The sequence below is a fragment of the Cricetulus griseus genome, chromosome 2, assembly GCF_003668045.3.
Source record: "Cricetulus griseus strain 17A/GY chromosome 2, alternate assembly CriGri-PICRH-1.0, whole genome shotgun sequence".
Lineage (NCBI taxonomy): Eukaryota > Metazoa > Chordata > Mammalia > Rodentia > Cricetidae > Cricetulus > Cricetulus griseus.
Window position 1 is genome coordinate 243,115,192 of NC_048595.1, and position 25,860 is coordinate 243,141,051.

At 42.1% G+C, this 25,860-nt stretch overlaps 1 protein-coding gene across 1 annotated transcript; it reads left to right on the plus strand.

Moving 5' to 3' along the window:
- The first annotated feature begins 1,616 nt into the window (after positions 1-1,616).
- LOC100754161 (vascular non-inflammatory molecule 3-like) lies at positions 1,617-12,953 on the plus strand. Its single transcript, XM_027402966.2, is given in 10 exon segments — positions 1,617-1,862; positions 1,962-2,092; positions 5,723-5,915; positions 7,677-7,956; positions 9,394-9,637; positions 9,639-9,762; positions 10,933-11,047; positions 11,050-11,100; positions 12,671-12,676; positions 12,817-12,953. Coding segments are annotated over 10 exon segments (1,503 nt in total). The 5' UTR covers positions 1,617-1,640.
- The last annotated feature ends 12,907 nt before the right edge of the window (positions 12,954-25,860 follow it).

The following is a 25,860-nucleotide window of genomic DNA, read 5'->3' on the forward strand; positions in this document are numbered from 1 at the left end:
AACATACAATCAAGCCACAGGGCAAAAAGACACACCTTTTCAAAATTTGTAAATTTCTTGAAATCAAATGAACATCTGAAAGAACCCTTAAAGGAATAACCACTATTAATAATTCTGTAATCAGATTTAAATCTTAAAAAAAAGCTTTCTACCTTAAATCAACTCACATGCAAATGAAGGGATTCAATTTAAAACCTGGTAAAAAGTACAAAGTTAACAAAGTAAGAATCAGGGCTTTGTGTAGTACATAATTTCACATGAGCAGCTAAACAGGAAGCTGGCCTTTGTCCTTAAGGAACTTATGAAGATGTTACAGTTACAAATAACAAAAATGTGGCTGGAGTGGTAGCATACACCAGCAGTCCCAGCACTCAGGGAATGGAGGCAGGACAGTCAGGAGTTCAAGGTCATCCTTGGCAATATCGTGAGCCTATGCTAAACTTTGGAAAATGAGGTCCTGTTTTGATCAACTAACCAAAACAAACAAAAAGGCTATATGATTTTTAAATTATCTAATAATCTGTAATATGGAAACATGAAGTTTCTTTGGTTTTTGTTTTTAATTTTCTTTTTTTTTTTTTTTGAGACAGGGTTTCTCTGTGTAGCTTTGGAAGCCTATCCTGGCACTCGCTCTGGAGACCAGGCTGGCCTCGAACTCACAGAGATCCGCCTGCCTCTGCCTCCCGAGTGCTGGGATTAAAGGTGTGCGCCACCAACGCCCGGCTTGTTTTTAATTTTAAGAAGTTATTATTATTGTGTGTGTGTGTGTGTGTGAGAGAGAGAGAGAGAGAGAGAGAGAGAGAGAGAGAGAGAGAGAGAGAGGGAGAGAAAGAGAGAGAGAGAGAGAGAGAGAGGGGGAGAGAGGGAGGAAGAGCACACATATGAAGTTGGGAGGGAAACGTGTAGGAAGGACAGAGGAGGAAGTGGAAGGCTGAGAAAGAGGCCTGTATGAAATTCTAAGATGATTAAAAAAAAAGGAAGGGATGGAGAAATGGCTTAATAGTTAGGAGTACTTGTTCCTTCAGAGGACTTCAGTTTGTTTTCCAGTATCCACCTGAAATTCCAGTACCAGGGCAGCGTCACCTTCTTCTGAACTTTCTGGGCTCCAGGCATGGACATGGTACACATATGCACATAGAGGCAAAATTCACAAGTAAAATAAAATAAGTCTAGTAAAAAAACCTGGAGCTTTTCTTATATTGTTCTGTCCCTGTTATAGCCATGAGTATACATCCTCAAGAAATTGTTGATGTGATAACTGTCTTCTTAGAACACCCCAATATAGACTCTAATACTAGAAATATTGGTGTCCTAGTAAGATATAGTTCATTTAAAAATACACCAAATAAGAATTTGACCAGTGTGTTTTGGGTGCACTCATCTGATTGGTTCATTAATATCCCTTTTAGAGACGAGTTGGCCCCTGAGCAATGTCAACAGTTGCTGCAAACTCACATGCATGCAATCATGTACTTCTGCCTGCCAGTCTTGCACAACCTCTTTTCTCAATGCTGTCTTGCATAATATATTCAGAAGGAGACAAATGTAGCTGGCTGTAGGTGGAGCTTTAGTCTGAGTATTTTTCCTTTGATATAGGGTAGAAGAATCTTCTGTTTTTCAATAATTACTCTATTTTAACTATGGTTCCATTATATTTTCCTAAATTTGTACTGAGTTTTGCCCTCTTTGCCCAGGCTGTGGGTGCACTGCACACTTTTATTGCTGCTGTATATGAGCATGCTGTTATATTGCCAAACAAAACAGAAACAGCTGTTTCAAAGGAAGAGGCTTTGCTCCTGATGCACAAGAACATAGATGTTTTGGAGAAAGCAATAAAGCTGGCAGCCAAGCAGTTATCTCTTGTATTCATGTCTGGGATAGATATGGATTTGCCCCTAGACAAGGACATGGACATTTAGAAATTATGAGAAACTTTTTCTTTCCACACTTGCTTTGAGCAGGGTGCACATATCATTGTGACCCCAGAAGATGGAATCTATGGTTGGATCTTCACCAGGGAGACCATTTACCCTTACCTGGAGGATATACCAGACCCTGAAGTGAACTGGATTCCCTGGAGAGATCCCAAGAGGTAAGATCATGCCAGAGTAATGACTCTGTCACCAAACAGGTTCTGATAAGGAAGAACAGCAAAGACACCAAGCTTGACTTGTTTTTCTGATGATTAGACAGTCAGTGGCATTGGACATTAATGTTTTATAGTTTACTACTCAATGTGTCTCCCATCTGGTGAATGACTTTAGATAAGAATGCTTGATTTGTTACTGCAGTTCTCTTTAAAACCTAGCATGTGAACACACTGTTTCCAACAAATGCATTTGACTGAGCTTCAGCCAAGTGAGAATGTTGTCTCTGGATCCTGTGTTTTCAAGTACAAGCTTGTCGGTTGACCCAGGAACACCTGCCTCCCTCATGAGAATAGTGAATAGATTAATGAGTCTGTGTTTCTAAAGCTGTGCTGTCACTATGATTTCACAGCCGTCAATAAGGTTCATGGAAGTTCCATGGGGCTTCAAAGAGGAAGCTGTCTTTCTGAGTCCCCATGTTAACTATCTCCTGGCTGAGTGGTACAGGGTACATAGCACAATTGCTTGGTATTCTGTTCCATTATTATAAAACAAGGGCAATGAAATGTTGCATCTCTATTTCCCTTATGGAGTAGAGAAAGGTGTCAAATGAAATGGTTTGTGTGAAACCTTGCCCTGCAGCATCCTCTTTAACATCCCGTATCACAATGACTTCTTTATGATGGGAGGAAATGACTCTAAACTACTCTGCACTCTTGTCCTTAGATTTTTAGCCCTTATTAATAATTGTGGTTTTGGCACAACCTTGATATATATATGTGTGTGTGTGTGTGTGTGTGTGTGTGTGTGTGTGTGTAATTATATATAATTTTAAAAGAAAGATGAAGTAGATTATTTTAAGTGTAATTATTTGCGTTTTAGCATAGTTTACAGGTCATTTCTTTAAGTGGAGAAATTTGAAAAATGCTTCCAGTTGCTAATTTTATATCTGCATACACCTCCTCAGACTCACATCTATTGTCTCCCAGGAGGAGCTTTTTAAATGTAATATTATTGTAATTATTTTATAATTTATAGTTATAAATTATAATTATTAAATAATAATTCTATTATTTAATAGAATTTGCCACATGATGTCAGGTGGAACGTAAGTCCAATGCTCTCATACTTAAGCTTTGCTATTTAAATCAAGCCTCAGCCTGAGACTTCCACCTTTGGGAAAGTGTTTTCTAAATGGCTACATGACCTGTGTGTGCAGAAAGCATGGAATAGTGACGCATTGTCACCCTGTCAAAAGCTTTTCCTAGGACAGGAAGCAATCAGTACTTACTGTAATTCTAGAGGTTTATATTAAAATATACATCATGTGATAATGCCACTAGAGTTAGCTCTTCTAGGAGATGATACTCGTAGTCTGGTAGTTATGCTTACTTGAATTCTGTTAAGTTGCAAAGGCAAATGGCTCATGGAAATCTTAACACTGAATTATTCTAACGACAAAGAGTCAGCTTTGTGAAACAAAAGGGAGCAATCAACCTGGGTCTTAGGGACTCATGACTTTAATCCCAGCACTTGGGAAACTAGGTGGGAGGAATTGCTTCATGATTTCAAAGGCATCCTGGGCTACATAGCAAAACTCTACTTAAAACAAAGAAAACAACAACAACAAAATGAAACTATTGGGGAGATAGCTCAGTGGATAAGCACTTGCCAATTAAGTGTGAAAACTGGAGTTCAGATCCCCAGACCTATATAAAATCCAGGCAGGCACGAGGGCCACCCCTAGTCCAATACTTGGGAGGCAGAGATGGGGGATTCCCAGGAAAACTTAGCTAGTTACACTAGCTGGATTTGGCAAACCGTGTTTACTCAACATTATGTCTTGATAAATTAAATGAGAATGATCAGGGAAGATATATAACATCAACCTTGGGCACCCACCTGGATTTTTACAGAAATCCATAAGAGGTATTAGTTATTCTCTGTGCCTTTACAGAATTCCAAGAGCTGTATCTGGTGTGCTGTGCATATTAAATCTTAATGACAGTCGGTGTCACCATTTGCATATTAAGTATTCTAAGAAAGGGAGAGTTAAGGCTGCATAATTAGTAATTAGGTTGTGTAGAATTAAAGAAAGCCATTTGCAGCCTAGGAAGAGGGCTCAGTCTATAAAGTGCTTGCCTTGAAAGTGTGAAGGCCCAAGTTTGATCCTCAGGACCCATTTAAATAACTGGGAATAGTAACACACACTTAAAATCTTGACAATGGCAAGTTGGGAAGCAGAATCATTCAAATCTCTAGAGTTCGCTGGCCAGTCAGTCTAGCCTTCATATTGGTGAGGTCCTGGGCCAATGAGAGACAATGTGTGAGAAGGGGCAGGGAGCGGGAAAGTGACTGAAGAATGACACCCAGGCTGGTCCTCTGATTCCACACATGGACATATGTGCACCCACACCCACAGGTTCACCTACACTCACACACATGAACAAATGCACTGATGCACACCACATAACCAATTGCATTAAGCCATGGTAACTTAATAGACTTGCCACTTGACTGCATTATACTGAAAATTATAATGACTAAAAACATATTTATTCATGAACGGTAGTCAGTGACATCCTCCTCCTTATGACTTTGGCTTCCGATCTGTCTTGTTGAATACACTTTTATTCACAGCATATATCCCACACGAGAGACACTCAAATATTTGAAGCCATATGCCACCTCACCACATTCCCTTTCTATTTCTGGGATAAATATAAAGACTATTTCATGACATGCACGTTTCTCCACAAGAACTTTCTAAGAGAGAAAGGAAGCCGAATATCACTTGTTGGATGAGAAAATTGAGCCAGGCCCATGTTCTGTTTGTTTGCTTATGTTCCCACTTCACAATGCCTCATTTGCTCCTCATGGAAGAGGACATCCCTGCACAGGACCAACTGTTTTCTGCCACTTGGTACTTTGTTCTTGGCCACGGTTTACAGCCACACATTTATAATATGCTAGATCGATGAGGCCCATCTCAGAGGAGTTTGCTAAATTTCAAGTCCTTGCATAGCTTCTCTTCCCACTCCAAGACAGAGTAATAGTTTCCCTTCAGGCTTCTCTAGGCCTTCATGCTGGGCCACCTGGCACATCAGAAGACACTAGTAATCATACAGACACACACTGTGTTGCACATAAGCTTTTGTTTTTCTTTTGTGTGCATGTATGTACAACGAGTGTGGGAGCCATCTCTGTGCACAGGTGAACACACAGTGTACATTTGGAGGTCAGAGGACAACGCTGAATGTAGGTGGCATGCCATTACTGTCTATTACTGTTTGAGATAGGGTCTCTCATTTACCTGGAACCCTGCCACATAGGGCAGGCCAGGTGACCCCCAAGCTTCCCGGGGTCTGTCTGTCTCTGTCTCCCATCTCTCTGTTGCTAAGATTACAGGTGCATGGCACTGTGCCTGGCATTTATACAGGTTCTGGGATCTGAATTCTGGTCCTCACACTCGGAAGGCTTTACTGACTGAACCATCTCCATCTGCATGGCCCCTGCATGCGAGTTCTAAATTCTTTGCTGCTGATTGTTGACCTGAGCATTGCAGAAAATGGAAAAATATAGTATCGCTTTAATATTTTGGAAGTTACAGCTTGAGGCGACTTTTGTTGAATTAGGTTTGGCTATGCACCAGTGCAGGAGAGACTCAGTTGTCTTGCCAAGGATAACTCTATCTATGTTGTTGCAAATATTGGGGACAAGAAGCCATGCAATGTTACTGACCCTCAGTGTCCTCTGGATGGCTGCTATCAATACAACATCAATGTGGTATTTGATTCTGAGGGCAGGCTAGCAGCCCGATACCATAAGGTAAGAATTACCCATGCCTTCATTAAGCTTGGCTTGTTTCTGTTGTTTGTGATATGTATGCATATTTGGTTTTTAGATACCAGAGATGGAACTGTTATAGAAACATCTCATAATCATTACCACTTTTAGTTGAAAAGACAATTTCATTTACTTATATACCAGTCAAGGATTCTCTGTGTGAATGAATCATAAAGTAGAATATAGCAAAATGTCAAAACAGATGTGATAATAGCCTCACAAATACTGAATATCCTTTGAGAAAGGAGAAATGCTGTCTCATCTTTGAGTTCGTATCAGAGGGCTTGGGGGTACAAATTTGTTATTATTTAATACTAAGTTACTATTTATTTCAGCATAACTTTTTCACTGATATGAAATAAAATTCCAACAGAAACTGGTTCTAAAAACACAGAAATGTTTTTGTTTGTGTAGCTGAAAAGAATCTATCACAGAAAAGGTAGCTCCCATTCCAGGAGCAGTTGGTCCATTTCTCAGAGATCTTATCCCCCCACCCCGACCCCCGGTCTTACTAACAGCTTTTGCTCAGGATAACTGCCCTCTTAGACACCACATGGCCACAGCAGCACAACACAAAATCCTCATATGTATGAACAAAGTCCACAGAAACATACATTTCTGTTACTTAGACACCCTGCCATGGCCTACTCACGCCTTTATTCCAGCCAGGTGACACACCTGTCCTGAACCATTCACTGGTCTCTGTAGGATGCAGTACCACAAAGGAGGTGAGTGGAGGACCAAGAGAGCCTCTGGAACCCTGGGATGTGGGGTAGCTGATGCCAGATTGCACTAAGGCATGCATCAGACCAAGGGAAGACCCAGCTAAGTAAGTGGCCCGCTCCTGAGCTGGAGTTAAGTAGGCAGGATGCAGGAGAGACTGTACTAATGAAAGACACACTCAGGTACCTGATAAGATAATGATGCTGTCACAAGTACTGGGACAAGGAGCTGTGAAACTTCAGTGATCTTTAGTGTCGCCCCCGTGACTATCATCATTATAATACTTACACTTCAGGATCAACAATCGGGCTGAGAAAAAGTAAGATTACTAATAGTTTAGTAATTAGCAAGACTTAGCAACTCCAAAATAGAAATTAATTTAAGTCAACTTCGTTTAATTGATACAAATGCCACAGTAAACATGGTGAGGTTTATTGTATTAACACATGCTAGACCTCACACAGGGAGTGTGCCTCATATTTAAAGAATGCAGTGGAAACAGTTTTCAAATTAAGAGACTCAAGAGTTCATCCTGTCTGTGGGCTAGATAGATGGCTCAGCAGTCAAGAGCACATACTGCTCTTACAGAGGACCTTAGTTCAATTCCCAGTACCCACCTTGGGTAACCCACAACTGCTTGTCACTCCAGCTCCAGGGGACCCCAAACCCTCTTCTGGTTCATTGAATCTCACACTCACATGCATGTACTTACACATAGACACTTTCATATTAGTAAAAATAACATGAAAAGAATTTCATTCCGAAGTTTGAAAGACAATCACATCTTAGATGCCGTTTGCTGTCATTTGTTCACTGATGCTTAAAAATGAAGTGTTTTTGATTAATGCCACAGCATGGAAAATCACAGGTAATTGGTATAATCAGCATGATGTTTGTAAATCCTCATATGACCATATGCACATCAACATACACGGAAGAAGAGATTTTGTGGGAATTGACCATATCTATTGGCAAATTTGTCCTTGACTGATTTCTTCCATCTCTGCTTGTCTTTGGCAGTACAATCTTTTTGCTCCAGAGATTCAGTTTGTTTTCCCCAAAGATTCAGAGTTGGTGACTTTTGGGAGGTTTGGCATCTTCACTTGCTTTGACATTTTTTCTTACGACCCAGCTGTGGTGGTTGTGAAGGACTTTCACGTTGACAGTGTTCTCTACCCTAGGGCATGGTACAATACCCTGCCTCTCCTATCAGCTGTCTCATTCCATTCAGTGTGGGCCAGAGCCATGGGAGTCAACCTGCTTGCTGCAAACACCCACAACACCAGAATGCACATGACAGGTAACTAGCCAGTCATTGGTCAAGTAACAATGACAATCTTGGGGAAGAACTCCTCACTGATTTTCAAGCCACAGTTTCCTTTAATGGCTAACTTCACTATCATAAAATTAACAATACTGTGGATTTCTGCTTAAGGTTTGATTGAATTAATTTGTTTACATGTTGATTTTCTGAGGACAGGAAATCAACTGTTCTCGTTTGAGACTGGATCTTGTTATATAGCCCAGGCAGGCCCAGAATTTATGATACTTCTGCTTCGACCTCCAGAGCACTGGGATTACAAACATTCCCTGCCATGCCTGGCAAGTAGCAAAATTTTCTGCTTAAGGAGCTTTATTATGGTAAAGGGAAGGAAGCAAATATTATCTTAATGCTTCAAGAGGAAAAATTGAAATTGTGTTAAAAAAAGAAAAAAGGTGGTGGTGTCTGGAGAGGTTGCTCACAGCCACCAAAGGCTAGGCTCACAACCAAAGTTACTAAGGGATGTTCCAGCCAACACCTATTAGTTGTATTACAATAAACCTTGTGATGACAAAATAACTGAGCTTAATCGGTTTTAGAGTTTACTCTTGGTAATATTCTCATTAAGGGTAATACTTGCCTCCCTCTTGACTGGTTTTCACGATGGCAAAAGACAAATTTAAAACCCAAATCGGTTGAGTTAGGTCACCAGAGCGAAGAAATTATTCTTCCTGTTTCAGGAAATTTTTGATTTTCTTGTTAAATTGGTTTAAAGGAGAAAAGGTTTTGTTGTTGTTGTTGTTGTTGTTTTGTTTGTTTTTTGTTTTTTTGTTTTTTGTTTTTTTTTTGAGACAGGGCTTCTCTGTGTAGCTGTGGATTCTGTTCTGGAACTTGCTCTGTAGACAAGAAAAGTTTCAATAGATTTAAAAAGCAAAACCTTTAAATGATCATTTCAGTGTCTTATGCAAAAAGCAGGGTTGAACTGAATCCAATAACATCTTTTAAAAAGTCTTTGTGGGGGCTGGAGAAATGGCTCCAGCTGCTCTTCCAGAGGGCCTGGGTTCAATTCCCAGCACCCACATGGCAGCTCGCAACTGTCTGGAACTCTAGTTCCAGGGAAACTGACACCTATGGCAAAACACCAAAGCACATAAAATAAAGTTAAATAAAAGTTTTAAAAAGTCATTATGCTTTAGTAACTTTACATTTAGGGGGCTGGAGAGATGGCTCAGCAGTTAAGAGCACTGACTGTACTTTCAGAGGTCCTGAGTTCAATTCCCGGCAACCACATGGTGGCTCACAACCACCTTGAATGAGATCTGGTGCCCTCTGCTGGCATGCAGGCAGAAGACTCTATACATAATAAATAAAATCTTGAAAAAACTTTATGTTTAATTTCCCATGGGAATCTTCTCTTTGATGATATAAAAAGTTTAGAAGCAATATTTGCTTTTTTTTTTTAAATGTTGGCCATAGGGAGTGGGATCTACAGTCCAGAATCTGTCGGTGTGTACCACTATGACATGGAAACAGACAGCGGCCAGCTGCTCTTATCAGAATTGAAGTCTTGGCCCCATCAACCCACCGCCTCTGCAAAGGTTGACTGGAGTGCTTACGCCAGAAGTATCAAGCCATCCTCATCAGAGCAGGCAAACTTCCCAGGGATGATTTATTTTGATGAATTCAACTTCACCAAGCTTTCTGGAAGCACTGGAAATTACAGTTTGCCAAAAGGACCTGTGTTGTCACCTGACTTACAAGATGTCAGAGAATCGAATGGATGAGGCCTATGTCCTGGGTGCCTCAGATGGACTGCACACAGTGGAAGGCCAATATTACCTACAGGTAGAATGCTTGAAAATGTTAGGATGATCTTTCTACTGGGCTTTCTTCTAAGTCATTGATTTTTATTACAGTGATTAAGACCATGAGTAAAAGTAACTTAAAGGTGAAAGGGCTTATTTGGCTTACTGTTGAAATCATAGTCCATCACTGAGGGAAGTTGGGGCAGGAATTCAAGGCAGGAACTAAAACAGAGAGGAATGTTGCTTACTGACTTATTCCCCATGGCTTGCACAGATGTTTTCTTATACAACTCAAGACGACCTGCCCAGGAATAGCACCACCCATAGTGGGCCCTCCCATGTAAATAGTCATTAATTAAGAAAATTAATTAATTTTCTGCAGACCTGCCTACAGACAATCTGATGGAGGTGTTTCCTCAATGGAGGTTCCTCTTTCCAGACGACCCTAGCTTCGTCAAGTTCACAAATAAAATAAAACATAAAATAATCGGCACAGCTATCATAGCTTTTCCTTCAAAACGGAATTAAATTCAGTTAATTTGTATAATGTTGCATTTATCAGATTTACTTGCAACTGCAGAACATTTAATTTGTTCCATTTTCACCAGAACAAATTCTTTTTCTTGGTGACGAGGTGAGAAGCATAAAGCAGATTGAGGCGCCCTCTGCAGGCAAGTTCATGTTTCAAAGGCTACAATGTCTATGCATCCTCTTGTTAGAGAAATGTTTTGCCAATTGTCTTCCACTGGGTTCTAAATTAGTTTGTGACCCAGTGGAACACATGGGTGCATGACTGAGTTAGAAGAAAATTTAACCAAATCAAATGGCTTAGAAAATAATCCAAATTAGAATTATCCAGAGCACTGACCTTTTAAATTCAATAAAATTTGCCTTTATTAAAAGTGTAATAATTACAGGGTGGTGGTGCACACCTTTAATCCCATCACTCAGGCAGCAGAGGCTGATACATCTCTGAGTTCGAAACCAGCCTAGTTTACAGGGTCAGTTCTGTGACAGCCATGACTACACAGAGAAACTTTGTCTTGAAAAATAAAAACAAAACAAAAAACCAACCAACCAACCAAAAAAGTGTAATAATCTTGTCCCAGTAAACTTGACATAATATTTAACAAGTTATGACAGCTTAAATGGAAACTCTGTTCTTTGGAACTGAATTTTGACCACTTTTTTCCTTTCCCCTTTGACACAGATATGCACACTGCTGAAGTGTCAAACCACCAACCTGAGAACTTGTGGGGAACCCGTGGGGTCAGCTTTTACCAAGTTTGAAGAATTCTCTCTCAGTGGCACCTTTGGGACAAACTACGTTTCCCTCAGATCGTCCTCAGTGGGAGTCAGCTCACCCTGGAGAGATACTGTGAGTAGGAGGCCTTCAAGAGGACACATTTCTTTGAGTAGATGAAGTAGACCAACATAATCAAGGTCTTTGAATAAAGGGCTGGGGGGTGGCGGCACGTGACTTTAATCCCGACTCTCAGGAGGCAGAGGCAGGGGGCTCTCTGTGAGTTCAAGGTCAGCCTGGTTTACAGAGTGAGTTCTAGGACAGCCAAGGGTGCACAGAGAAACCCTGTCTTGAAAAAAGCAAAACAAGAAAAAAAAGAAGGAAGGAAGGAAGGAGGGAGGGAAGGAAGGAAGGAAGGAAGGAAGGAAGGAAGGAAGGAAGGAAGGGGCAGTACTGAAATATTGCCCTCCTCAGTCTATGAGAGATGCTTTAAAGGTCACATTAGCTGTGGCCTAGAACAAGCTGTAGTTGCAGATTGTATTCATCTAGGATGGAAAAGTTAGGGTGTGGTGTTCTATAAAAATGTGAATTCACGAGGGGATTAAAATTAGAATACGGACTGATAATAATCCTTTGTATAATGTACAAGATTCAAGCTAAGCATAGTTCATTCAACAATGCGGCTAGCTGGGCCTGGTGGAGCAGCCTGTAATCTAAACTGCTTAGGAGACTGAAGGAAGATGGTCAGAAATTGAAGGCCTGCATAGGCTACAAAGTGAGTCCAAGGCCTAAACTGACAATTTTGTGAGACCTAGTCTCAAAATAAAAACATAAAAATTTAATTCCAGAACTCTGGAGGCAGAGGCAGGTAGATCTCTGTGAGTTTGAGGCCAGCCTGGACTGCATAGCTAGTTCCAGGACAGTCAAGACTACATAGAGAGATCCTGTCTCATAAAAACCAGTATACAAATACATACATGTACACATACACAGATACACACACACACACACACACACACACACACACACACACCAGCTGGCCAATGGGATGGCTTGAAGATTAGAGCATTTTCTAGTCTTGCAGAGGACCAGGATTGACTCCCAGCTTGCACATGACCAGTTACAACTGTGTCAGTAACTCTTTTTCTAGGGACTCTGATGCCCTCTTTTGATTTTCCTGGACATTGCATATACATGGTGCAAATACACATATACAGGCCAAACACTGATACACATCAAATAAAAATTAAGTTGGGAACATGGCTTAATGGCTTAGAGCACTTGCTGCTCTTGCAGAGAACCTGGGCTTGATTCTTAATACCCACAAGGTGGCTCATGCTGACTGGTAACTTCAATTCTAAGGAATGTGTGTCCAACACCCTCTTCTGGCCTCCACAGGCACCAAGCACTCACATAGTGAATGGACATACATGCTGGTCAAACATTTACACACATAAGACCGATAAGTCAATCGAAAGTAACAATATGTTTTAAAAAGTTAGGAATGTAGATCATGGGTAGAGGCTCTGTCCAGCGGGCACAATACCCCGAGTTCAGTGCTCAGTACGGGTGGGAACACTGCTTATGCAGCTTACTCCATGGGGGTGCTGAGAAGTTGTTTTAGTGCTAGCAATACCTGTGTAGTGGTTCATGAGTTTTATAAGAGATTATTTGCTACATTTTTACCCCACCCCTCTTTAATTAGATCAGAGTCAGAAAATTGAGTCTTCTGCCATCAAATCTTGTTTGTTTATACCACCCGACGCTGTTTCTGGAAGGATGTTTCTAGAAGGAGATGTTTCTGGAAACTGAGCTTTGCATTGGAGTTAATTCTTTGCTATCTCTCATCAGTTACGAGAGATGGACGTCTCAGGAGCCGAGGAGGAGCCCTTTTGCCTGTCTTAGTGATGGCCCTGTATGGAAGAGTCTTTGAGAAGGACCCTCCACACTTAGGGCAGGGACCTGGGATTACAAACTATCGGGATTAGCCTGGCAAAAAAAGGGGTCATAAATGAAAGAAGGAGCAAGCCGTGTAGTATTAGATTAGAAGATACAAAGTAAGCTGTTGAAAGGACAAACCAAATGAAGGAACAAAGCAATAAAATAAGCTTGGTAGTGGTGGTGCATGCCTTTAACCCTTGCACTCTTGAGGCAGAGTCAGGTGGATCTCTGTGAGTTCGAGGCCAGTCTGGTCTACAAAGCTGCACAGAGAAACTGTGTCTTGAAAAACCAAAGCAAAGCAAAGCAAACCAAACCAAACCAAACAAAAAAAAATTAAGATAAAAAGCAATTGGTACCTTATGGCCCGGATATGGTTTGTTTCCTCTAAAATTCACTATCAAATTTAATTTCTATCATGAAGTATTAACAGAATGGGGAACTTAATTTAGCCACAGTTTTCAGAAGTGAGTTTTTAGGAAATATCGAGGATTTTTCTAAATAACTAGGGTAAAGACCCATAGTTGAATACTGTGGCTTTATAGATGTGTGTGTGGGGGTGGGGGGGTGGGAGGGGGGAGTTAGCACATATCAGCACTGTTTCTTACTATATGATATCTTAAACCACTTTGGGACACTGTTAATAAAAAGAGTATTACCAGATGAAGGCCCTTGTCTTTGAACTAGAAATGTAAGCCAATGTCAATCTATTTTCTTTATAAGGTACCCAAAATACAATATTGTGCTGCTAGCAAATGAAAACAGGCTACCATAGATATGATATGCCCATACTTGGGATAGCATAAATGCATTAATTGGAGCTGCATCAGGCTTTCACGTATGTGTCCAGACATATGTAAATATGTAATGTAGAATGTGTATTTTAGTAAGAGCTGGACTTCTTTCCCAGGAGCTGTTCTGTTGTATCCAAACAATGATTCTATCAGGTGAAAGTAAGTTTTCGATATTAACTCAGTTAGACATGGATGCTCAGTTGGCTGATTAAGCATTTCTGAGTCTGTGATGGGAGCCATTTCTGACAGATTAAAATTGGTGGGCTGACCCTGGGGGAGGAAAAGCCCAGACAGACAGATGTGGAGAGTAGGAGGAACACTCATGGGCCAAAGACTACAAGTTCTGTGAATCTGGCTGAGGCTTCAAAATGCCCACGAAGAGAGCCCCACTTTTGGTGTCTGGGAATAGATTTCATCAGCTGAGAATAAGCCTGGAGTTTGATGGTCTGCGCCTGAGGCGGGCAGATGGATCAAATTCTGGAACTATCTGTCGGTTGCCACTTTCAAGCCTAATGATGCTGAAGTTCCGAGTGTGTGCATTATACTCACGACTCTGTCCTTCCACCTGGTCGGTTATCACTCAGAAGGCCTTGTACGAAGGCGGATCTGTGTCAAAACCGATGTTAGTGCTACAGTTCCGCCCCACTTTTCCAGCCCCCTTGAGAGGCACCTCTAAATAAAACAGTCATTCTGGGGGCAGGCCCTCTGATCTGGAGGGTAAGAATGCAAAACCAAGTGTGGCCAGCAGAGGTCCCTGATATGCAAAGAAGTAACGCAGCAGCCATGAAAAGGATCTCAGCAGTTAGACATTAGCTCGGTGCCGCCCTGCAATTGCATAAACCAAAGGAAAAACAGAGTCCACATGCTGAGCGGATCCTGCCCTGTCTCTGAGCCTGTGACAGGCATCTCCACCTTTTAAGGAGCCACAAAGCAGCTGCGTCAGCACCTCATCTTTTATTCTTCTCAGTGTGTTTCATTTCTATTCTCTACATTGTTACCAGGATTCCTACCGTATTGCCGTTTTAAAATGTTTTTCCTTCGCATAGCCATATAATTTTGTCCAATGTATTTTTCCACTATTGGGCAGTATATTTTCTTTGCCTTAGCTCAGCTTTTTTTTTTCTTCTTGTTTCTTTCTGTCTCCTATCCCTACATTTAATAGTATCTTGGTTTTATTTTATTGGTTTCTTAAAAGAGACTCTCATAACTGGGCCTGGTGGTTGTCTTAGGATTTCTATTGCTGTGAAGAGACACCACGACCACTATGACTCTCATAAAGGAAAACATTGAATTGGGGCTTGCTTAGAGATCAGAGGTGTAGTTCATTGCCATTATGGTGGGAAGCATGGCAGCTTGCAGGCAGACATGGTGTTGGAGAGTAGCTGAGCATTCTACATCTGGATCCATAGGCAGCAGGAAGAAGAGACAGTGAGTCACTAGGCAGCTTGAGCTTCTGAGACTCAAAGCCCACCCTCCTGACGCACTTCCTCCAACAGGGCCATGCGTACTCCAGCAATGTCACACCTCCTGATAGTGCCACTCCCTGTGAGTCTATGGGGCCATCCATTTTTATTCAAATTAAAACAGTGGTGTATTTCTTTAACCCTAGCACTAGCAGGGCAGAGGCAGGTAGATCTCTGACTTTGATATTAGCCTGGCCTGTATAGAAAGTCCAGGCCAGACAAGGACACTTAGCTAGACAAAGCACATGAAATCAGGAGGGAAAGTGATGGGAGGATAGAGAAAGTGCTGGAGGAAAAGGAGGTGGATTTGGTCAAAACACATTGAATAAATTCTCTAACAATAAAAAAGAAGAGAATCATTTTAAGAAAAAAAAAAGATTATAGTCAATCTTCTACTGTCTCCACGTAGAAGACACCTATGGATTAAGAATCAAAGGACAGAAAGCAATCTATCAAGTGAACAGAAACTGAAAACAAGATGTCATGGCTCTTATAGTGTCTGAGAAAGTTGACATAAAGCCAAAACTACTCAGAAGAGATTAAGAAACCACAACATGTAAAGGGTTGTAATGTTAGACCCCCGAAAACTCAAGTATTCGGGGTCCCAGGCCACGTTCGCGGTCACCCCAATCACCAGGCGGATTCGAGAGCTTGCTGCAAACTGCACGAGGCTTTATTGTAATTTAACGAGCTAACCCCATGTTAGATCAGGTCTTTCACCCACCCGAGGCGGATAGCTAGAAAAGACGGCTCCTACGGGCTCCCAAAAGATCTTATAGGGCAGTGTAAGGGGAGTGTCTAGGGGTACGCACAGGCTTACGCACAGGTTCATGATTGGTGTGCTTCCAGGCTTGGAGGACTTGCCCTTGTTGATTGGTCAACTGGTTGTTATGGCTCATAGGCCCTCCCAGGGTGGTTGCTATGCTCTCTACGTCATTGTCGTGCGCTTGTCCGTAAAGCACACCCAGGGTCGTAAAGCATAGCGCCACCAGGTAACTTCTGATTGGCTCCCTGTCACGAGACAGGCATCTGACTTTCTAGTGTCTAGGTCAAGGTCATAGAAGCACATGTTCGACCATTATGGCTGCCAAAAGGGAAGCCGGTTCCTTCAGTAACAGTTGTAAATTGGAAGTGCCAAATTCCATAAACCAATAATGAACATACAATGTCAGATAGGTCTGCATACAATAATAGTGGGTTACTTTAATCTCCCGCTCTCAACTCTGGATACATGTGCAAACTAAAAATCAACAAAGACTCCTTAGAACTAAAGTATACTGCATGCCATGGGGACTTAACAGATAGTGACATAGTATTACAGATTATGCACAGACTATTTGTTATAGGTGAAGGAACCGGCTTCCCTTTTGGCAGCCATAATGGTTAAACATGTGCCTTTATGACCTTGTCCTAGAAACCAGAAAGTCAGATGCCTGTCTCGTGACAAGGAACCAATCAGAAGTTAGCTGGTGGCGCTATGCTTTACGACCCTGGGTGTGCTTTACGGACAAGCGCACGACAATGACGTAGAGAGCATAGCAACCACCCTGGGAGGGCCTATGAGCCATAACAACCAGTTGACCAATCAACACAGGGCAAGCCCTCCAAGCCTGGAGGCACACCAATCGTGAGCCTGTGCGTACCCCTAGACACTCCCCTTACGCTGCCCTATAAGATCTTTGGGGAGACCTTAGGAGCCGTCTTTTTCTAGCCGTCTGCCATGGCGGGTGGGTGAAAGACCCGAGCTAACATGGGGTTAGTTCGTTAAATTACAATAAAGCCTCGTGCAGTTTGCAGCAAGCTCTCGAATCCGCCTGGTGATTGGGGTGACCGCGAACCTGGCCTGAGACCCCGGATACTTGAGTTTTCGGGGGTCTAACAATAGGCTATTTCATTCAACAGATAAAAACCCATGGAGCCTCCAGTAAAAAAAAAAAAAGGCACATATTCAAAAGGACAATTCAAGTCTTACCAGATACAAAGGAATAGAAACCATTTCTGGTATCTTACCAGATCACAGTGAAACAGAAGTAGAGATTATTAGTAAAACAACAGAAGCTACACTAACATACAGAGATGAATAATAGACCTTCAAAAAAGATTTTGTAAAGTTTTAATGTGCTTGAATGTCTTTCCTGCATGTGTACATGTGTGCCCTGTCTATGCCTGCCAACCTTGAAGGCCCAGAAGAAGGCGTCAAACACTTGGAACTAGAGTTAAAGATAGTTGTAAGACACCATGTGGATGCTGGGAACTGAACCTGCGTCCTCTGCAAAAACAGCCAGCGTTCTTAACTGCAGAGCCATCTCTCTAGCATGAAAAATAATAAACTCCTGAATGAAAAGTGAGTCATCGAACATACCAGGGAGGAAATTTAAAATTTCTGAGACTCAAGTAGAAATTAAGTAAAAGCACAACCTACCAGAACTGTTGTAGTACAGTTCCCCAGTGCCAACTGGAGGGGGTATAGCTATGAAAACCTACATTAAAACAGTCACATTAGGTGGTGGTGGCACACACAGTAAATCCCAGCACTCAAGATGCAGAGGCAGGTGGATCTCTGTGAGTTTGAGGCCAGCCTAGTCTACATTACAAGTTCCAGGACAGCTAGAGATACACAGAGAAACCCTGTCTGTCTCAAAAAACAACAAAACAAAAGTTACAAAAATTTCATATAAATATCACTGCACTTCAAGGGGTAGAAAAAAACAAGAACAATCTAAACCTTAAGGCAAAAGGTAGCAAGAAATAATAGATTGGCACAAAAATTAATCAAATAAAGACTTAAGGAATAATATTGTCTTAGGATTTCTTGTCCTGTGAAGAGATACCATGACCATGGCAACTCTTTTTTTTTTTTTTTTTTTTTTGGTATCTATAAACTTCTTTTTTGCCTTTATTATTATTATTATTAATTCAAGTTAGGGAACAGGCTTGTTTCACATGTAATTCCCCTCTCCCTCTCCCTCCCCTCACCCCCATTCCTTCTCCCCCACCTCCAACCTACCCCCCACCCCATCCACCCACCACTCCCCAGGCAGGGTAGGGCCCCCAACCGGGGCTCCACCAAGTCCACCAAATCTTCCTGTGCTGGGCCTAGGCCTCTCCCCATGTGTTCTGGGACAGAGCGCATCCCTTCAAGTGGGATGGGCTCTCGAAGTCCCCCACACACACCAGGGCAAAATGCCAGTCCACCTCCGGAGGCTCCCAGGAGTGCAGGGGCCTCCCATTGGCATCCATGATCAGGGGGCTGGATCAGTCCCATATTGGCCTCCCAAAGAGCGTCTGGGGTCAATATGCTCTCCCTTTTTCAGGCCAACTGTTTCTGTGGGTTTCTCCAACCTGGTACAGACCCCTTCGTTCTTCATTCCTCCCTCTCTTCAACTAGGTTCCAGATTTCAGCTCAGTGTATTTCTGTGGATGTCTGTCTCTGCTTCCATCAGCCACTGGATGAGGGCTCTAGGATAACATGGCAACTCTTTTATTTTTAAGGTTTTTTTTTATTTATTATGTATACAACAAGGAAGATATACAAGCTTCCTTGTATATCTGCACACCAGAAGAGGGCACCAGGTCTCATAACCGATGGTTGTGAGCCACCATGTAGTTGCTGGGAATTGAACTCAGGACCTCTGGAAGAGTAGTCAGTGCTCTTAACCTCTGAGGCGTCTCTCCAGCCTGACCATGGCAACTCTTATAAAGGCAAACATTTCATTGGAGCTGGCTTATAGTTCAGAGGTTTAGCTATTATCATTATGGCAGGAAGCATGGTGGCACGCAGGAAGATATGGTGCTGGAGAAGGAGCTGAGAGTTCTACATTTGGCTCTGTAGGCAGCAGGAAAAGACTGCCACAGTGGGTCCACTCCCAATGGCACACTTCCTCCAAAAAAGTCACACCTATTCCAACAAGGCCACATCTACTCCAACAAGGCCACACCTCCTAACAGTGCCACTCCCTATGAGCCAAGCATTCAAACACATGAGTCTATGGGAGCCATTCCTATTGAAACCACCACAAACACATAAAATGGGTCAAGACTGTGTTCTTAGTGAGAACAAATGTAATCAATACCTGGTCAAACTAACCAAAGGAAACAGAGAGGAGATAAAATGAATACAATTAGAGAAGCCAGTGAAATATAGAGAATCATTAGGAAGTACTTAAAAGTATTTCCAAGTGATGGAAAATATAGATGAAGTGTGTAATTTCTTAGATACATATGAAAAACAGTAACATAAATCAGGAGATTTAAACAACCTAAGCAGATGCAGTTAAACAACCTAAGCAGATGCAGTTAAACAACCTAAGCAGATAATCAATGAGGTTGCTGCAGTAATGAAAGGTCTCACAACAAAGAAAAGCTCAGGTCCAGATGGGTTCACTACCGACGCTGCTCAAGGCACAGACATAAGAAGACTCATCCTATGGTACACAATGTACCCACACCAAATAAGGACGCAACAGGGAAGAAAACCATGGACCAATTTCCCTGAAGAACACAGATATAAATGCTCTCAGCAGAATTCTTAGAAACTGAATTTAGGAACACATCAAGAAACTCATATTATCACTACCAAGTTAGTTTTATTCAGGGAAACAATGTTGGCTCAATCCATATGAATGGTCACACAAATGTAATTCAGCACATAAATATGCTTAAGAACAGAAATCACACAATTATCTCTCAACCAATGAGGAAAGGCCTTTGACAAAGTTCAACAACAATTCATGCTAAAAATCTTAAACAAACTGGGGATAGGAAGAGCATCCCTGAACATAATAAAAGCTGTATATGACAAACTCATAGCCAGCATTGTGCTATATGAGAAAAAAAACAGAATTTCTTATAAAATCTCAAACAAGATGAGTGCCCCTTCTCTAATTATTATTCAATATAGAGCTCAAGTGTAGTGAGAGATCTAACAGGCTGCACCTGTGGCACTGACCACGCCCATTTGGGTGTGGTCACAGGTGCGAACTTGAGCTTGGATTATCCGAGCTGGAACTTGTGGGTTATTGTTTTCTCATGTGACTTCTCCCGGAAAAACCTGTATTTATCTTAGTCCCATGTATCTTAATCTGTACATCTACACTCAAGTCTTATTAGATCAATATTACCAGAGAAAGAAATAAAAGGGATACAAGTATCTACGGAAGAAATTAAATTATGCCTATTTGCAGACAGAATGATCCTCTACATAAATGAACATGAGGACTCCACTAGAAAACTCATAGACCTGATAAATACTTTCAGCAAAGTAGTAGGATACAAAATCAATATACAAAAATAAGTAACTTGGGGCTGGAGAGATAGCTCAGTGGACAAAGTGCTTGCTGAGCAATCACAAGGACCTGAGTTCAGATCCTCAGCATGAATGTAAAGTCAAGCATGGCAGTGTACTCCTGTAACCTTAGTGCTTTGGGGGTGGAGGATGGGTAGAGGCTCGCTCGCCGGCTAGTCTGACTATATTGGTATATGAATAAACAAGAATGTTCTCAATGAGATGCCAATAATAGCACAAGAAACTACCCCAAAAATGGACAAATGGTGACACACGAAGTTATAAGAAATAATCACTAGGGTGAATAAAACAACTTTAAAAACAGAGATAAAGATCTTTGCATTTGACATGTAATAAAAGTCAAGGATATATAAAGAATTACAAAATTACTCCTACCCCAATTATCTAATTAATAAATGGACTAATGAACCGAACAGACAGTTCTCAAAAAAAGAAAACACAGATAGCCAATACACACTTGAAAATGTATTGAATATCTTTACCCATCAGGGAAGTACAAAACTGTTTTGAAGGGTAGGAATAGAGATACATGCCTTTTATTTTGCTAGGGAGGCCAAGGTAGCAGGGTTGCTAGAGCTTGCTGGGCAGCTGCTAGTCTAGCTAAGTCAAGATGCAGCTTTGCACATATGCCTAAGGACTCACACCACAGAGATTCATCTTTCTAACTGTTCTATTCAGGACATCCAGAAAATGGAACCAGCCTAGATCTCATCAACAAAAAGTAGATACAATGGAGTTTTATGCAGCCATAAAGAAAAATGAAATTATGGCATTTTCAGGAAAACAAATGGATCTGGAAATCATATCATAAGCAAAATTAGGCAGTCACAGAAAGACAAGCACCACCTTTTCTTTCATATGCATGTCCTCAACTAAAAAGTGGGGGTGGGTGCCTTTAAGCCCAGCTCTGGCAGGCAGAGGGAGGGGGATCTCTGAGTTTGAGGCCAGCCTGGTTTATAGAGAGAGTTCCAGGAAAGCCAGAGCTGTGACACAGAGAAACCCTGTCTCAACAAAACAAAACAAAACAACAAAAAGTGTCTCTGTGTTTGTGTATAGCTACAAAACTATAAAGGAAATCATGAAAGGGGGGAGAGAACTTGAGGAAGGTGGGAATTATGAAAATTGATGACATATAAAAGGATGGCAGAAGGGTGGGGATCAACTGGGCAAAGGAAGTGAATCATCTTGAAGTAGGTAAGAGGGAAAGGGGAGGGGAATGACTGAGGACAAAGTATGATGCCACATGCACATAAAGATGCCATGACGAAACCCAGTACTTTGTATGTAAATCTGAAAAATAAAACAAAAGAAGAAAAAGCATTAGAACCAATGGGCTGACATTTGGTACAATACCAAATTCTAGCACTAGGAAGTAAGGCAAGAAGATAAAGAGTTCCAGGGCATCCATGGCTACACAGAGCAAGTTTGAGGCTGGCCTGGGCTACATGAGACTTTCTCTCAAATACAACAACAAAAGAATTGATAGGCTGAGTTAAGCAAATGTGTAGGTGGATGCTGCGGTTTGGGTATACAATACACTACACCCCAACTTACTTGTTTTAACTGAGTTCTCGGCAGGTGGTAATGTTTTGTGTGGTTGTAGCACTGTTAGGAGACAGGACATGGCCAAATGGTTCACAGAGATAGGGGATTGGGGATGGGTGAGGGTTATAACCCCACCCCACTTCTCACCTGAGCAATGTGTGCTTTCCTGTCTGACGAAATGTGAGCAGGTGGCCTCATGGTCCTACATGACATAGGCTGGTTCTATCACCTTGTCTTCCCAGCTACGATGGACTGTGGCCTCTAAACAGTGAGCGCAAATACACCTGGTCATAGTTAGCAGTAAAATCACCTTATCACTAGCTGTCAGCCAGCCTCTGGAATGTCTGAATAGAACAAAAAGGCAGATGTATTGCAAGCAGGATTTTCTGCTTCTGTGAGCTGGGATATAAGATCTACTGTCTGGTGCTCAGGCCTTTAGACCTGGACTTAAATCAACACCATGAGAATTCCAGGTGTTAGGCCTTCCAACTATGCTTCTGGCCTTCATAGTCTCCAGCTTTTAGACAGCAGATCATGATTCTTCTCAGTAGCCATAACTGTGTGAGCCACTGTTTTATAATTAACCCCTCCCTTTCTCTCTCGCTCTCTCTACTCTTCCTTTCTTTCTGATTTATTACTCATCTATTCACCAATCCATCCTTCCTTCACTGTCATGAGTCCTAACATACATCATTTGTAAATGTGCAGAGTGAGTTTTGTATAGACAAAAAGTCATTGCCATTAAAGAACAGGGGCACTCGTCAAGTAACTATGGATGCTTTGTGGCTATGCAAATGGCTCCGTTGTCTTGTTATTGTAGTCTACAAGCTACATAACTTGAAGAAATAAACAAATTATTCCCTTCAGAACCCTTTCATTTCCTGAATCTAAATTTACTCAATCCTCAGGAAGCTACCTTGTAATATTCGGGGATTTATTGTGGCCTGTTCTTGCCCAGAATTTCCTGAGGGTCACCTCACCTTTCCCCTAAAAACCTTTAGCCCATTTTTCCTTGTCCTGAGAGTCCTTATTCAGGTTGGTCATTGATTAACTTTGCGAAGAGTTATGGGCTTTTGCTCAACTGACAGCAGGTAAATTATCTGGGTTGTGAGATGGCAGATGAGGTTCATTGAGTTCAGAGACATCTTTTATCACCACAAAAAATGACACTGCATTTCTAGACTTTCTTGGGTGTTTATTTCTACCCACTGTAACTTACCAAAAGTCAGCAACAATTGGCACTAGAAAATGCTTTTGGACTCCCTTGTCCTATCTTTCTTAGGTTCTTTCTGCAAGAGCCATATGATCCTCAGCTCTAAAGATGGCAAGAAACCAAGGCTTAAGTTCCTTTGTCCATGTGAATCATGGTCATTTTCCTTTCTTCTGGACTCATGTGAGGTCCTTCTAGACTACTTCCTTGACCGCTAGACAGCTGTCTGGAGGCTGTCATGGTGACCAAAACTTTCTCAATATCCTGTACCCTGTTATGTACACAATCATGTAGGCAGACTTCTGCTGGCTCTTTATTAAAGGGGGCTTCACACCCAGACCTCACTGTCACTTCTCAGCTCTTTTGTTTGTCCTTTTAGAAACAGGGTCTCATTATATAGCCCTAGCTATATACAGCTCCATTACATAGACAGCCTAGCCTTGAACTCACAGAAATCAGCCGGCCTCTGCCTCGGAAGCACTAGGATTAAAGGTGTGCATTGCCACGCCTCATTTCTCAGCTCTTGCTCACCATGACAAAACAACTGACAACTCCTTGAAATCACCTTGCACTTTTCCTTCACTTCCCATGCTTTTCATTCCCCCACCACCCCAACACATTAACTACAGTCATGTGGTTTTCACCCGATTTACCAGGACTTACAAGTGATGAGCTTTGCCAGGACTGGTGCGGGTGACTTGCTTCTTTGCTCTGGACTGTTCCAGTTGCCTGACTGTTCCCTCCCTCATCTCTACAATAAACACCTCCGGCTTAACCATACCATGTCCTCAGTTTATACACAAATGATGAGGTTTGCAAGATTCTGCCCTAGTGGCTCACACCTTTAATCCCAGCACTCCGGAGGCAGAGGCAGGCAGATCTCTGAGTTTGAGGCCAACGTGGTCTGTGGAGTAAGTTCCAGGACAGCCAGGGTGACACAAAGAAACTCTTTCTTGAAAAAATGGAAAAAACAAAGCAGAACAAAAAACAAATTACCCCCTCCATCTTTATTAGTTTCCTAGCCCCAACCCCCAGAAGTTTTCTGCTCAGGCCATAAGAAGTGAATTTTCATGGGATGAAGCATTGGCTGATGCCAGAACTAAAAACAAAATTAACAAAGACCTTTTAAAACTAATTGTCATTTTGTCCTTTGACAAGAACATATAACTTTTAGTGGCAAAAATGAAAATTACAGAGGTAGCCAGATGTAGCTCAATGGTAGACCACTTATACAGCATGCATGAGGCTCTGGGTTTGGTCCCCAGCACCATTACAAAAGTCAAAAATATATTCCTACAAAACAAACAACTTTATGGACCACATTGAAGTTAATCAGAGGATTGCTCTGAAGTTATGACTAGCATCTACGTATTCTTAGCAGGGACACAGAGGCATGTGTCTAATCTCATCATAATCGTGCACACCTGTACACGTTGCTCTGCAAGTTCAGAGTGCAGGTGGAAGTGTTAACCCCACTCAGTTCTTGATTTCAAGTTTATGGTTTCGTTTGCTTACAGGGTTAGGAATAGGTTCTGAGATCCTTTTAGGACCTGCTGTCTGGGTTAATGTCATCACTGTTTTCTCAGCAAAGACCAGGGGAGTACAAGCCTCTTTCTTTTTTCTTTCTTCCTTCCTTCCTTCCTTCCCTCCTCCCTCCCCTGCCCCCGCCTCAGTGGAGTTTTACCATGCGGTTTAGGTTGTTCTCAAACTTGGGAACCTCCTGCCTATGCCTACCAACCAAGTACCTGGATGATTGGTGTGTGCTGCCACTTCCAGGCTAGCAGCATCTTGTTCCCATTCTAGGGAGTGATGTCCATTTTCTCCTCAAGAAGTAATGTGCTGGGGCTGGAGAGATGATGGCTCAATGGTTAAGAGCTCCGGCTATTCTCCAGAGGACTCAGGTTCAATTCCCAGCACTCACATGGTAGCTCACAACTGTCTATAACACCAGTAACAGGGTACCCAATGCCCTCGTGTACATATACATGATGGCAAAACACAAATGCACATGAAGACGACGACGACGATGACGACGACGACGACGACGACGACGACGAAGAAGAAGAAGAAGAAGAAGAAGAAGAAGAAGGTGTAGTAGGTCAGTTCGCTGAAGTCTGGAGGTTTCCACCAAGGCTTTTCTCTGCACTTAGTCATTTTGCTAGAGATGGTCTCTGTAGCAGTGTAGCAGGCAATGGAAGAACTGATCACAGGGCCTATCACAGACACTAGGTATCCAAAGAGCCAGCAGAGGAGTTGAATAGAGGCTGCTGGCATATCTCGAATTCAGGTCCAGCTCATGACGCCCAAGAGCTTCAGTGTTGACTTTGAAGCTTTGCTCTTGTCTAGTTATGTTATAGACCAGGAATGTCAGTTTGATATGTTGGGGCATGCAGGGCTTTGGGAAGCAAGCATTCTCTAGTCCTGTGGTACAGCCTCAGCCTTTCACAAAGCCTCTCCTCAATCTTCTTTGCTTTGTAAGAGCCCCCATCCATTTCCCTCCTGTTGACCACTGAGACAAGAACCAGGGAGAGGAGGTTAGAGGATTCTCCAGGTAGATTAGCCTCTAGTGAGACACTTTTCCTTGAAGCCTTTTGTTTTTGTTTTGGAGACAGGGTCTCTCTATGTAGCCCTGGCTGTTGT